The sequence below is a fragment of the Perognathus longimembris genome, chromosome 25 (assembly GCF_023159225.1).
Source record: "Perognathus longimembris pacificus isolate PPM17 chromosome 25, ASM2315922v1, whole genome shotgun sequence".
Classification (NCBI taxonomy): domain Eukaryota; kingdom Metazoa; phylum Chordata; class Mammalia; order Rodentia; family Heteromyidae; genus Perognathus; species Perognathus longimembris.
The window spans coordinates 15,105,384-15,121,073 of record NC_063185.1 but is presented as its reverse complement, the minus strand read 5'-3'; the positions used below and the strand labels follow the sequence as shown (position 1 = coordinate 15,121,073).

The 15,690-nt window shown below is 43.1% G+C and overlaps 1 protein-coding gene across 2 annotated transcripts in view; it reads left to right on the top strand.

Annotated features, from left to right (window-relative positions):
- The window catches only part of Vdac1 (voltage dependent anion channel 1), a 30,465-nt gene extending 16,514 nt beyond the window's left edge, over window positions 1-13,951 (top strand). For both annotated transcript variants that reach the window (XM_048334047.1, XM_048334046.1), the window contains exons 6-9: window positions 5,954-6,181; window positions 9,303-9,453; window positions 12,517-12,574; window positions 12,996-13,951. In XM_048334047.1, the coding sequence (XP_048190004.1) occupies window positions 5,954-6,181; window positions 9,303-9,453; window positions 12,517-12,574; window positions 12,996-13,087 (529 nt within the window). In that variant the 3' untranslated portion in view covers window positions 13,088-13,951. The remainder of the gene's footprint in view (window positions 1-5,953; window positions 6,182-9,302; window positions 9,454-12,516; window positions 12,575-12,995) is intronic.
- Window positions 13,952-15,690: the final 1,739 nt, after the last annotated feature.

Here is a 15,690-nt window from a genome sequence, read left to right as displayed (position 1 = left end):
GGTCAAGGCTGAAGGGCAGTAGGTGACAGTTGGAAACAGGCTAGCTGATGGTCACTGTTGCCAGCCCATTTTGTAGGTGTGGAGAGGCCTCCTCACCACTTCCTGCATGAGGACACAGAGACCTTGTGGTCTGGACCACAAGCTGGCTTCTGAGGCTTTCCTATCCTTGCCAGGCCCTCTGGCCACAAACAGATTAGGCTTGCTCTTTGTCCCAAGGAAGCAAAACAGCATTTTGGTCTACTTATCTTCTAGGTGCTGTAGTGACCATCTCTTTCTTTCTGGTGCTGGTACTTGGGCTTGAACTCAGGGCCTGGGTGTTGTCCCTGAGCTTTTTTCCTCAAGGCTGACATTCTACCACTTGAATTAACCCCTGGTTAATTGGAGATAAGTGTCTCATGGACTTTGCTGCCTGGGCTGGCTTCAAACTGTTATCCTCAGATTTTAGACTTCTGAGTAGCTAGGATTATAGGCATGAGCCAGCACCTCTGGGCTGTTTTTTTGTTTGTTTTTGTGGGGGGTGGGGTGGGGCAGTGGTGATACTGGGATTTGAATGAGAGCCTTGTGATTGCTAGGCAAATGCTCTCCCACTTTAGCCTTGGCCTCCCCCTCCCCACCCCACCCCCAAGCCCTGACCCAGACAGTTTTGAAGAACGGCCAGTTGTTTTGTAGAATGTCCTTCAGTTTGGATTAGTCTGATGTTTCTTCATGATTAAATTCAGTTTATGCGCTGTTGGCAATTTGTAGAAGTATTGTGTGCTCAGTGCATGCTATCAGAGAGAATGCATCATCCCAGCTGCTATTTACTATGGATATCGACTTTGGATAAAGTGATCTGTACAGGTCTCTTTGTAAAGATACTAGTCTTTTTGTATTTAGTAGATTAGATACCTAGGGGAGATACTCCCCCCCCCCCCTTTTACTTTTGGTGTGGTCCTAGGGCTTGAACTCAGGGTCTGGGTGCTGTCCCTGAGGTTTTTGTTTTTTTTTTCCCCTCAAGGCTTGCACTCTACCATTTCCGGCTTTTTTACTGCTTAATTGGAGCTAAGAGTTTGCTCAGGCTGGCTTCAAGCCATGATTCTCAGATCTCAGCCTCCTAAGTAGCTAGGATGACAGGTGGGTGTGGGCCACCAGTGCCAACTAGGGAGATACTTTTAAGATAGCAAATATTCTATTTCTCATCATGCATTGGGTCACAAATAGGTTTGTTTTTTTTTTTTTTTTTTTTTTTGGCCAGTCCTGGGACTTGGACTCAGGGCCTGAGCACTGTCCCTGGCTTCTTTTTGCTCAAGGCTAGCACTCTGCCACTTGAGTCACAGCGCCACTTCTGGCCATTTTCTGTATATGTGGTGCTGGGGAATTGAACCCAGGGCCTCATGTATACGGGGCAAGCACTCTTGCCACTAGGCCATATCCCCAGCCCCTCACAAATAGGTTTGGTAATGTTGTCCTGGCCTGCAACAGGTTTGGCAAGCAATGATTTAACTTCTTTCTTTTTTCCCTCCCATTCCCTTTCCTTTCCTTTCTCCTTTCTTTTCCTTTTCTTCTTCTTCTTTTTGTGTGTGCCAGTCCTGGGGCTTAAATTCAGGGCCTGGGTGCTGGTCCTTAATTTTTGTTTTGTTTTGTTTTGTTTTTGCCAGTCCTGAGCCTTGGACTCAGGGCCTGAGCATTGTCCCTGGCTTCTTTTTGCTCAAGGCTAGCACTCTGCCACTTGAGCCACAGCGCTACTTCTGGCAGTTTTCTACATATGTGGTGTTGGGGAATTGAACCCAGGGCATCATGTATTGGAGGCAAGCACTCTTGCCACTAGGCTATATTCCCAGCCCTGGTCCTTAACTTTTGTGTTCAAGGCTAGCCCTCTACCACTTGAGCCACAGCTCCACTTCTGGCTTTTTTGTGTCTAATTGGAGATGAGTCACACAGACTTCCCTGCCCAGGCTAGCTTTGAATAGCAGTCCTCGGATCTCAGTCTCCTGAGTATCTAGGATTACAGAGCCTCCAGCACCTGACTTTCAGTTATTTATTTAGGCAGTTATGTATATTAGTATGGATTCATGAACATTAATTTTATTCTTTGGGTTATAACATATCGTTATTTTGTGGCTCACAGTGCCCCAGATTTGGCCATTGGGAGCTCCTACAGATAAACATCTAGTGTGCATTTAAATATGTGTGTGAGAGAGAGAGAGGGGAGAGAGAGCAAGTGAGAGAAAAAGAGGGTACAGGGGTTTGAACTCAGGCTCTCAATTGGCTTTTTTTTTTTTTTTTTTTTTGCTTGGGGTTGGCACTATACCACTCGAGTCATACCTCTACCTCTAGGGTTTTGCTGGCTAACTGGACATGAGTGTTTCAAGGACGTGACTGCCCAGGGTTAGCTTTGAACCTGGATCTTCAGATCTCAGCTACCTGAGCCACCAGTGCCTGCCTTTTGTCTATTTTTGAGCTCATCTGTGTTTTTGGCTTTAGAATATGTATCAGGTTCACTTATGCTTGCTCTTTGGTCCTGCTAATCAGTGATTTCCTCCAGAAGACCATTGGAGAATGGTGTTAAGAAGATAAGGGTGGGAGTGCAAATTAGTACAACCACTTTGGAGAACAGTATGGAGGTTTCTCAAAAAGCTCAATATAGACCTATCCTATGACCCAGCCATACCACTCCTAGGCATCTATCCTAAACAGCAAAATCCAAGATATCAAAAAGGCATTTGTACTTCCATGTTTATCGTGGCACAATTCACAACAGCTAAAATATGGAAACAACCCAGATGCCCCTCCACAGACGAATGGATCCAAAAAATATGGTACTTATACACAATGGAATACTACATAGCGATTAGGAATGGTGAAATACTGTTATTCGCAGGGAAATGGTCAGAACTCGAACAAATAATGTTGAGTGAGACAAGCCTAGAACACAGAAAACAAAGGGGCATGATCTCCCTGATATATGACTGTTAACAAAGGGAGACGGAGAGACAGTAGAGACCAAGTCTGTGAATACTGTATATGTTCTTGATACATTGTATATTGCATATATGTCAACCTGACCTAGACAAGGGATAGAAAAACAGGTCGTAAGATATCATAAGAAATGTACACACTGCCCTACTATGTAAGCACCCTCTTTGCAAACACCTTGTAAAAAAATTTATGTCCAATTAATAAAAAAAAAAAAGAAGATAAGGGTTCTGGGTGCTAGGTATTTTATTTGAAGAAAGCTTTGTTGGCTCTTGATGGAAATTGGAAATAAACGCTGGCTTTCTGGTGCTGCCTGGGAAAGCACCTGGTTCCTGGAAGAGCACGTCTGGTAGTACTGCAGACATCATTTAGGGACCATTACCAACCCTGAGTGTCTACTGCTTGTTCGTTAATCACAGATCAGTCATGTCTCTCTTGAGTGCTTGTCAAATTAGCACCATTGCTTAAATAGTTTAAACCACAGCAACAAAAACCCTAGTGATATTTGAGAAGGCAAAGGCTCCATGGCTGTGGTGTACTCTGCTAGGAAGAGTGGAAATCTGGGAAGAGGCTTAACCCTCGGCCCAACCCCTATACTTGGGGAGCCTGAGTCACTGGCCAGGACCCCTGGAGGCAGTGGGTGGGGTATTGTGCAAACTGGCTCAGTACAAACCACTGGTCAGTCTCCACCACAATCATCACACTTTGTGCAGCTTCTGATCTAGTGGTTGTAAGCTATCTGATTTCTGCATTTTTTTTTTGGTTTCTTTTTTCTTACCAGCTCTATCAGTCTCCATATCCAGTTTGGTACCTAATTCAGTCTTCTTCCGCCAAAGAGCAGGCAAAGATAAAATTTGGAATTTTTCTTTTAAGAGAAATAAATTCTATCTATCTACATACATACATACATACATGTATTAGCATACAAAAGGGTTTTGTTGTGACACTTGCATGTATGTATATGCTGTACTTTGACCAAATTTCCCCCATCTATATTTCTCCTTCCTTCCTTCCTTCCTTCCTTCCTTCCTTCCTTCCTTCCTTCCTTCCTTCCTTCCTTCCTTCTTGGTTAGTCATGCGGCTCGAACTCAGGGTCTGGGTGCTGACCCTGAGCTCTTCTGTTCAAGGCTAGTGTTCTATCACACCGAGCCACAGTGCCACTTCCTGTTTTCTGGTGGTTCATTGGAGATCTCATGGACTCACTGGAGTCACTGCCTGGACTGGCTTTGAACTTCGACCCTCAGGAGTGAGCCACCAGCACCTGGCTTATATTACTATTTCTTAATCTCCTTTTTCCCCTTTTAACAGTTTTTAGTGGATTTCATTTGCTATTATATTATAGTATATGTATATTTCATATAATATATAATACATATTATGTTCTTATGTATTATGTTCTCATATAATATATAATACATATTATGTTCTATGTAACACATTACATTCTATTATATACTATATAATACACAGCATATTTGTATCATATACATATATGTATATAAAATTCCTATGACACATAAATACATTTTGATCATATTAACTCCCTATTACCTTCTCTTTTTCCCTTCCCTCATCTTTTTGGTCCCTCCTCAGCAGCACATGATTACATTTTGTGGTTGTTTATTTTTTTCCTTTTTTGCTGGTCCTGGGGCTTGAACTCAGGACCTGGGTACTGTCCTTGAGCTTTTTTTTTTTTAAACTCAAGGTTGGTGTTCTACTACATGAGCCTAGCTCCACTTCTGGCTTTTTGTTGGCTAATTGCAGATAAATGTCTCCTGGACTTTCTTGCCTGGGTTGACTTTAAACTGTGATTCCCCAGCTCTCAGCCTCCTGAGTAGCTAGTATTCTAAGAATGAGCCACCAGTACCCAGCTTTTGTTATATACCTATCTTATGATAAGATTCCTCTTCATTATTATATTAAAAATAACCATCTCCAGGTGTGGTGGTGTAATCCCAGCACTCAGGGAGCTGAGACAAGAGAATCCTGAGCTCAGGCCAATCTAGGCTAGTGAGACCTTGTATCAAAGAAAATCAAACTAATAATAATTCCTTAATATTGTCATATTTTTACTCTGTTCAAATACATGTTCTTGCTTTCATGAGTTTTATAGAATCAAAAATTATATAAAATCAGGAAAGTTGATTTATCCTACTCCTTTTTTCTCTCTTTTCCCCCCTTGTCACTTATTTGTTGATATAAGATCACTGACCTGTATAGACTTAGGTATAGACTGGGTTTTACTGTTTGTATCTCTGTGGCATTATTTAATGTGTTTCTCCACCTCCCATATTTTCTGTGAAGAGAATCCTTTGGGTTCTCTTACAGGGATCAGGGACTAAGGTAGGGCTGTACACTTCTGGTTGGGTTGTACACATGAGGCTATTCATTACAAAATGGTGATTACCTTTTTGTAATTTCTTCTTTTATTGATGTAATATTCCAATAAAGAGAAAATTTGTACCAACTGTTTAGTTATCTCGAGGTACAGTTAGTATAGGATAGAATGAAGTGTTTGATTCCTTTATTTTATGTTTGTTTGTGGCAGTAATGGGGCTGGAACTCAGGGCCTCTGTGCTCTTCCTTGGCTGTTTCCAAGCTCAAGGCTGGTGCTCTGCCACTTAAATTGTACCTCTGCTTGATTGGAGAGAAGAGTCTCATGAGCTTTCCTGCCCAGGTTGTCTTTGAACTACAATCTTCAGGTCTCAGCCTCTCAAGTAGCTAGGTAAAGGGGAATTTACTTAGCTCTTATTTTCCAGGCCTCTCTGCCTATGCCTCCACATTGTTATGGTGGCTTCCTTCAGGCTAGATCACTTTGGTCAACAGAGACCGCATCCTAACTACTTGGGAGAGCTAGGCCCTGCCCTGTCCACCCCCCCCATTCCCCCATTCAAACTGGGATCCCACACCAACAAATTCAAATTTCTTGGTATAACTGGTCATATAAAGGTGAATTTGCTCCTGATTCTAATATACTTTCTTTTTTTTTTTTTTTCAGGAAAAAAAATGCTAAAATCAAGACAGGGTACAAACGTGAGCACATCAACCTGGGCTGCGACGTGGACTTTGACATCGCTGGGCCTTCGATCCGGGGTGCTCTGGTGCTGGGTTATGAGGGATGGCTGGCGGGCTACCAGATGAATTTTGAGACTGCAAAGTCCCGAGTGACCCAGAGCAACTTTGCAGTTGGCTACAAGACGGATGAATTCCAGCTTCACACTAATGTGTAAGTGGCTGTGTGTGGGGTTTGAGTGTGTGTGAGAGGTGAGCCATTTTTCACTATCATTATCATGATCATTATTATGTGTGCCAGTACTAAGGCTTGAATTCGGGACCTCAGCACTATTCATTCCCTTAGCTTTTTTGCTCAAGGCTGGCACTCTACCACTTGATTCACAATTCCACTCTTGATTTTTTGGTGGTTAATTGAAGATAAGAGTCTCATAGACTTTCCTGTGTGGACTGGCTTTGCACCACGATCCTCAGATATCAGCCTCCTGAGTGGCTAGGGTTACAAGCATAAGCCACTGGTGCCCAGCTTTATTTATTCTAAACTCAATGATTAATTATTGTAATGTGAATTTGTTGGCATTGGATGAAGCAAATGGCCTTTGGGCATTTTTGTTTTTTCCTACCTACCTACCCATAGTGTCTGTCTTCGGTTCTTTTGTTCTGGGGAGCATGCGTGTTGCCCTGGTGCACACATGGGACTACTGGTTAGTGACAGCAGAGGCGTCTTGTGTGAATTCAGAGGGGTGGCTGTTCAGAGGGGTGCAGTTTTCTGGGTGCAAGATGAAGGTGGGGAGATATAGTTGTCTGTCTGGCATAATGCTGTGCTTGATGAAATAGATTTGTGGTAGACAAACGAGATGCTTATCGGTGCAGTGCAAAGGGTCTTCTCAGCACCATGGGACATTTAACAGCTTAGTAACTGCCAGACAGTATGGTGAAGAGAAAAAGGTTAGGTTGGAGAGAGCCTCTGTCATCAGACTTTAATAAAAAGAACAGTGATGATTTTTAGGCTGAAGAAAATGAACATTTCAAGTATAAAAATAGCCAGGCTTGGGGCTGGGAATGTGGCTTAGTGGTAGCGTGCTTGCCTAGCTTGCATGAAGCTCTGAGTTCGATTCCTCAGCACCACATACACAGAAAATGCTGGAAGTGGCACTGTGGCTCAAATGGTAGAGTGCTAGCCTTGAGCAAAAAGAAGCCAAGGACAGTGCTCAGGCCCTGAGTTCAAGCCCCGGACTGGCAAGGAAAAAAAAAAGGCCAGGCTCCTGTCACACATGCCTGTAATCCTAGCTATTCAGGAGGCTGAGATCTGTGGATTGCAGTTCAAAGCCTGCTCAGGCAGGATAGTCTTGTGAGTCTCTTAACATCAATTAACTACAAAAATGTCAGAAGCAGAACTATGGCTCAAGTGGAAAAGCACTAGCCTTGAGTGAAAAAATCTCAGGGACAGTGCCAAGGCCCTGAGTTCAAGCTCCAGGAATGGTACAAAAAAAAAAAATCTGGTTTTTGTTTCTTGAGGAAATTAACCTGTGGCAATCATGGGCTCAACTCTCCACTAGAGGTCACTAAATAAGTGACTTAAACTTAGCCCAGTAAGGTGTTAGTTTGTAAACTATTATTCTCATTAGTAACAGTTAAATTTTTTTTATTAGTTGTTTCAATTCCACAATTCAAACTATGAGTACACTGCATCAATATCACCCTTCCATGGTTCTTCCTGATCTTCCTCCATCCCATCCATATTCTCAAGTTACAATTCAAGTTTTACATAATGTACACTGAATATAATGACTACATTTGCTTCCCTTCATCCCTTCATTTGTGTATCCCACCCCACCCAGAACACGTTTCAGCTTCCTGCTATTCATTTTGTTAAACAATTAGTTCATTGTTCAGAGGAGTTACACTATCAGACTCATCCCCTAAATATACCATCCTTTAGTAAATCTGTTTGTGCATCTGTGCATATAATTCTGTATGTTATCATGTAGGTATTTTAGATCTAACTGCCACATGTGAGAGAAACCATGCACTGTACAAAGGACAGACAGTGAGGTGGTGGGCAGAAGTTGGGGGAGAGTGATCAGGCTTCTGTGGGTACAAGGCCACAAAGCGTGTGTGTGTGTGTGTGTGTGTGTGTGTGTGTGTGTGTGTGTGTGTGTAATGTGGCTTGATCAGGGACCTTCTTCAGGTAATTTTTTTTTTTTTTGTCAGTCCTGGGCCTTGGACTCAGGGCCTGAGCACTGTCCCTGGCTTCTCTTTGCTCAAGGCTAGTACTGTACCACTTGAGCCACAGCGCCACTTCTGGCCGTTTTCTATATATGTGGTGCTAGGGAATCAACCCAGTGCTTCATGTATATGAGGCAAGCACTCTTGCCCCTAGCCATATTCCCAGCCCCCTAATGGTTTTATTTATTTATTTAATTTAATTTTTGTTGGTCAGGGCCTGGGCACTATTCCTGAGCTTTTTTTTTGCTCAAGGCTAATTCTCTGCCACTTTGAGGCACAGCTCCACTTCTGGTTTTCTGCAGGTTAACTGGGGAGTCTCATGGGCTTTCTTGCCCAGGCTGGCTTTGAACCTGGATTCTCAGATCTCAGCCTCCTGAGTATCTAGATTACAGGTGTGAGCCACCAGCCTGAGTAATGGTTTTAAAAGCTGACTCAAGTAGTAGAATGCTAGCCTTGAGTAAAAACTCTCATAGACAGCATCCAGATTCTGGAAAGCAATGTTGTATTCCTGGTTTCAAAAGATTATGACCTTTAAGTTTGGGTTTTTGTTGCTGTTCTGGTTGTGGGACTTGAACTCAGGGTTTGGATATTCTCCTTGAGCTTTTTCTTTCAAGGTGGCAGGCACAGTTCTATTTCTAGCTTTTAAAATTTTTATTTTTATTTATTTATTTTGGTGGTTAATTGGAAATAAAGAGTCTAACTGACATTTCTGCCTGGCTAGCTTTGAACTGTGATCCTCTGATCTCAGCTAGGATTTTAGGCATAGCTAGTATTACAGGTGTGAGCACCAGCACCAGCTTGCTGCTTCTGTTTACTAGAGCATTGGAAAGAAAACTTAAGGTCCTGTGCAGTGTGAGTGTATTTTTTGTTTTCAGCGATGCTCAAGCAAGCCATGATTACCCTTTGCAACTCTGCTTTGTCTCATTTTCATCAAGCTTCCTGTTTTGTGCAATTTGGCAAGCTTTTGGTGATCTCAGTGTCAAGGGTTAGGCTTATTTTATTTCTGGTATCTCTGCCATCTGGTTGACTTATTCAGACTCTGCCTGGTCTCTGTCCAACTTCCCTGGGTAGCTGGATAGTCAACTGTTCTGTGTCTTATTTTTCAGGAACGATGGGACAGAGTTTGGTGGCTCCATTTACCAGAAGGTGAACAAGAAGTTGGAGACTGCTGTCAATCTTGCCTGGACAGCAGGGAATAGTAACACTCGCTTTGGAATAGCAGCCAAGTATCAAATCGACCCTGATGCCTGCTTCTCGGTGGGTGTCTATTGGTACATGCATCTCACAGGATTGCTAGAGTTCAGTGCTTCTGCTCAGAGATTTTTCTCACTGTGAAGAGTTCCAAACAAGACTTGATGTTTATAGTAATTGTACTTACTTTGGATGTAGGCATTGTGAGGAGCCGTTTATATGTGGGTTATTGTATTTGATCCCATTTGGAAGAGGTCCTTTGTTACTTTTCTTTCTAACTTTATTTATTTATTTTTGCCAGTCCTGGGTTTTGAACTTAGGGCCTGGGCACTGTGTTTAATCTCTTTTTGCTCAAGGCTGACACTCTATCACTTGAGCCACAGTGCCACTTCTTGTTTTTCCTGTGTGTGGTACCAAGGAATCTAACCTGGGGCTTTGTGCATGCTAGGCAAGCACTCTACCAAGAGGCCAAATTCCTGGCCCTATTTTTATTTTTTGCCAGTCCTGGGGCTTGAACTCAGGGCCTAGGCACGTGCCTAAACTTTTGTGATCAAAGCTAGTGTTCTACCACTTTGAGCCACAGTGCCATTTCCGGCTTTGTGGTAGTTAATTGGAGATAAGAGTCTTCATGGACTTTCCTGTTCAGGATGGCTTTGAACTGCGATTCGTGAATCTCAGCTTCTTTGAGCAGTTAGGATTATAGGTATGAGCCACCAGCACCGGGCTTCACTTAGTTTATTTGCTCAAGGCTGTTATTCTGTACCACTTGAGCCATAGCTCTACTTCTGGCTTTTTGCTGGTTAACTGGACATAAGAGCTTCTGAGAATCATCTGCTTAGATGGGCTTTGAATCACAGTCCTCAGATCTCAGCTTCCTGAATAGCTAGGATTATAGGTATGAGCTACCAGTGCTTGGCATATTCTTTTTCTTTTTAAACTTCTCTTCTTACATATGAGAAACTAGAAGCTCATGGAGGTTGACTGAGTGACCTGCCCAAAGGCACAGAGTTGGTCAATGCTAGAGCCTAGATTGGACCACACTGCTTTGCTATTGAGCTTCTTCCTAACCAGTCCCTTTTCTTTTTTTTTTTTTTTTGGCCAGTCCTGGGCCTTGGACTCAGGGCCTGAGCACTGTCCCTGGCTTCTTCCCGCTCAAGGCTAGCACTCTGCCACTTGAGCCACAGCGCCGCTTCTGGCCGTTTTCTGCATATGTGGTGCTGGGGAATCGAACCTAGGGCCTCGTGTATCCGAGGCAGGCACTCTTGCCACTAGGCTATATCCCCAGCCCCCTAACCAGTCCCTTTTCTGTGATCCAAACTGTAACAGAGGGAGCCCTGAAACCTAGAGTTCTGAATGCTGAGTTTAGTTTTCAGTAGTAGAGCTGTGGCTTAAAGAGCTAGAGAGCTAGCCTTGAGCAAAAGAGCAGCATCCAGGCCCTGAGTTCAAGCCCCATGACTCTTTCCTTCGTTCCGAAAAATCAGTCATGAGGCTGGGAATGTGGCCCAGTGGTAAAGTGCTCACCTTGTATACCTGAAGCCCTGGGTTCAATTCCTCAGCACCATATATGTAGAAAATGGCCAGAAGTGGTACTGTGGCTCAAGTGGTAGAGTGAGCAAAAAGAAGCCAGGGACAGTGCTCAGGCCTTGAGTCCAAGCCCCAGGACTGGCAACAAAAACAAAACAAATAAACAAAAAATCAGTCATAGCCATGTGTTGTTGGCTCATGCCTGTAATCCTAGTTACTTAGGGGGCTGAGATCTGAGGATCATGGTTCGAAGCCAGCCCCAGCAGAAAAATACATGACTCTTTTTTTTTTTTTTTTTTGGCCAGTCCTGGGCCTTGGACTCAGGGCCTGAGCACTGTCCCTGGCTTCTTTTTGCTCAAGGCCAGCACTCTGCCACTTGAGCCACAGCGCCACTTCTGGCTGTTTTCTCTATATGTGGTGCTGGGGAATCAAACCCAGGGCCTCATGTATATGAGGCAAGCTCTCTTGCCACTAGGCCATATCCCCAGCCCCAATCCATGACTCTTATCTCCCATTAACCAACAAAAAGCCAGAGGTGGAGCTGTGGTGCAAATGATAGGAGTACCAGATTTGTGTGAAAAAGCCAGGTGAGAGCGCAAGGTCCTGAGTTTAAGCTCCAGTTCTGGCACAAGAAGAAAAAGAAATCAGTCCTTAGAACAGTGTAGTAGTGTATGTCTATAATCCTAGCACTTGGGAAACTGAGGCACAAAGATTGAGTTTAAGGGCAGCCTAGGCTACAGTATGAGATTCTGTCTGAAAAACAAAAGATAAAGAAATCAGTGATCGGGCTGGGAATATGGCTTAGTGGTAGAGTGCTTGCCTTGTATACATGAAGCCCTGGGTTCAATTCCCCAGCACCACATATACAGAAAACGGCCAGAAGTGGCGCTGTGACTCAAGTGGCAGAGTGCTAGCCTTGAGCAAAAAGAAGCCAGGGACAGTGCTCAGGCCCTGAGTCCAAGCCCCAGGACTGGCAAAAAAAGAAATCAGTGATCAGCTGTCATCTTATCTGTCCTATAGGATTTCTCATGGGCCTTGCTTGAATTGTGGGTTTTGCAGTGATTCCTGCTGGGCTAATTTCTGTTGTCAGTGCCCACTGGGGGCTGCACCCTGCTCTGGATGGAATGAGGAAGTCTCTTGTTGCCGAATAGTTCCTGCTGGCTTATATAATCTGCAAACAGCTGGGTTCTCCTGAAGTGGAAACTGAACTTCTCTCCTTAGCGTGAGGCACATAAAAACAGGGCAGGAAGGACCTGTTTGCCTGGATGTGACAAACAAAATGGAATAGTCAGGAGGGACACTGCCTGCCAAGAGCTTTCGTTCTCCCTTGCTTTGTTCCAGTGTCAGAGTCCACAACAATTTGAGCAGGAAAACATATGCTTACATTTGGTACATTTTCAAATTGAATTTAATGAATCCCATGGAGGAAGTGCTCATGATAGAAGGTAATATGATTCTGAAGCCTAGAGTTGGTTGACTAAAAAAGCTCTTTCTCATTTTTAAGATGGAAGTTTACAACCCTTCATGTTTTCACTTGGTCATTTTCAAGATGGAATTTTGAAACCCTTCATGTTTTCACTTGGCCTTATCTCTTTTTCTATTTAGGCCAAAGTGAACAACTCCAGCCTGATTGGACTAGGGTACACTCAGACCCTAAAGCCAGGTATGTCTTATTCCTATATGAAGTCAGTTTTGTCTTGTATTTTGTTTTTTAAATGGGGGTAGTGGCTTGCTGATTTATGCTATTGCTTGTAGGACAATTGTAAAGGAATTTACACCAAGTTTCCTAATTAAATGTTGGTAAAGGAATTGTAGCATTATTATAAAACTTTAACAGTAATAGAAATAATAAGCAGGAAGAAAAAGCCTAAGTTAACATATTAAAATATTAACATACATTAATATTAACAAATATAAGTTCCCTCTAGGACATCTGCTGGTCAGATGGCATCCTATAATGAGCACCACAAAAGTAGTTTGGCTTCGACTGATCGTGTCTGGAACAAGTTCTGAATTTGGGATTAACGTCTCTTTTCTTTCCTCCATCTTTTTTCCCTTAATTCTCTCTGGTTTCTGTCCTTTAGGTATCAAACTGACGCTGTCAGCTCTGCTGGATGGCAAAAATGTCAACGCTGGTGGCCACAAGCTTGGTCTAGGACTGGAATTTCAAGCATAAATGAATACTGTACAATCATTAATTTTAAGCAGCATAGCTACCTTCAGAATTTAGTGTACCTTTTAATGTTGTCTGTTTGGGATGCAAGAATGCTAAATATCATGTTAGATCTTCAGGTTTAAAGATGATTCAGCTTTAAGGTGTTACAGAAGAAACCTGATTCCAAAAAAGATCCTTTCAGCTGTAGAATAGGGGAGATCTTAGTGGCCCCCTCTAGAGATGCCAGGTTTCTTTGTTTTTAAATAAAGGAGTTGCTGCAAGTGGAAGCTAATAATGAAGTGTAGGCCCTTTGTTAATCTGTATTGAGTCAGCGAATGAAATTGTGACTTCCTGAGATTTGAACCTTGTTTTCCTTAACTCTTATTGATGAGAGGTTGTCATTGCTCGATGGTGTGTGACAGACTCATCTGAAAGGGACTTTTTTAGACAGATCTTCATACCCCACTTTCCACCCTAGCCCATCATCCAACCTCTTTTACAACCAAAAGTAGTCAGCAGGGTGTGTTAGCTGTTTCTTTTCGTGCCATTTTTGGGTGGAGAGGGTGGGTGTGATGAAGCCAATAATTCAGGACACAATTCCTTTTTGTGTTGTGATTTTTTTTTTTTTTTCGCTCTTGCACGGAGTTTGAAATCGCTTCCAGGAACTCCAGATACATGCTGGAAAGAGCCTGTGTGATTGTGATCACATGGTGACAACACTAAAAATCTAAATTGGACTTCTGTTGTATTCTCACCACTCTATTTTTTTAGCAGTTCAATGGGTACATTTTAGTCTTCCATTTTGTGTGGAATTAGGACCTCCCCCTCCAAATGCTGTAATTAACATCACTTAAAATAAAACTTGAATAAAATATTGAAACCTCACCCTCCTGTTGTCATTATTAATAAAAATAGAAATGAACAGAGCATTGGTTTTGATTTATTTTTTGTTCCCTTATTAGTTTTCTCTTGTTATACAATAGATTATCATGACTTTGAAGTGACATTCATGGCTAGGATATACACCTGATTAGGATTGTGATTTTTGTTGTTGTTGGTTGTGGGTCTTGAAATCAGGGCTGGATGCTGTTCTGGATGCTCAAGGCTAATGCTCTACCACTTTGAGCCACAGCACCACTTCTGGTTTTCTGGTGGCTCAGTGGAGATGAGAGTCTCATAGACTTTCCTGCCTGGGCTGGCTTTGAACCAGTGATCCTCAGATCTCAGCCTCCTGAGTAGCTAGGGTTACAGGTGTGAGCCACCAGTGCCTGACAGGATCATGATTTTTGAGGCCAATCTGGGCCACATAGCCGATTCCAAAACAAATCATAAAACCTTCACTTTCTCTGTCTTTTGCAGGTCAGAAGCCCAGGCAGGTATGTGGGCTCAGCTCAGGTTCTCATAATGCTTGAAATTGGGTTGTCAACCAAGCCTTATTCTCATCAGCATATCCTCCACACGGCAGCAAAAGTCCTTATTTCCTTGTCAACAGCTGGGGGCCATTCTCTGGGCTTAGAATTCTCAAACAGAATTCATTACCACGTGATCTCTATCTCCGGTACCAGGAACAGAAAAACTCCCTCCTGTCTAATTCTTCTTATACTTCAAATCTCTTCCAGAAAGATCACCCCCCTCCTCACTTTTTACGTGTCAGTACTCAAAGTTATGTCTTCAAGTGAATGTGTGTGTGTGTGTGTAAGCCTATCAACATCCAATCGTCTCATTTAGAAATAACGTAGGAGCTATTATCCTGAGTCTGACTCCCTAATTAAAAAAAAAACTTGATTGTGGAATCTCATTCATAATGCCAGTGAATTCTCCCTGTACATTGTCCAACCTCAACAAATAACTCCATTTGTGCTTTTAGGCATATTTTTTTGATGTTTAAAAGTGATACTCCAGGGCTGGGAATGTGGCTTAGTGGTAGACTGCTTGCCTAGCATGCACAAAGCCCTGGGTTCGATTCCTCAGCACCACATAAGCAGAAAAAGCCAGAGTGGTGCTGTGGCTCAAGAGGTAGAGTGTTAGCCTTGAGCAAAAAGAAGCCAGGGGACAGTGCTCAGGCCCTGAATCCAAGCCCCAGGACTGGCAAAACAAAACAAAAAACAAAAAAAAGGCCCCTTCAAGAAGTGGCATTATGGCTCAGGTGGTGGAGCATTAGCCTTAACCTGAAGAGCATAGGGACAGCACACAGGCCCAGAGTTGAAGCTCCACGGCCAAAAAAAAAAAAATGATATTTCAAAAGTGGTCAAGTGGCTCAGGCCTGTAATCCTAGCTATTTGGTAGGCTGAGATAAGGAGTCTGAGAAACAAGGCTAGCCTAGACAAAAGCAGACCCCAATATGCTGGGTGTGGTGGCTTCTCATTCCAGTTATTTGGAGAGCATAAATAGGATTGAAGTCCAGGCTGGCTCAGGAATAACATATGAGACCCTATCTCAAAAGTGAACAAAGCAGGGGCTGGGAATATGGCCTAGTAGCAAGAGTGCTCGCCTCATACATGAAGCCCTGGGTTCGATTCCCCAGCACCACATGTATAGAAAACAGCCAGAAGTGGCGCTGTGGCTCAAGTGGTAGAGGGCTAGCCTAGAGCATAAAGAAGCCAGGGACAGTGCTTAGGCCCTGA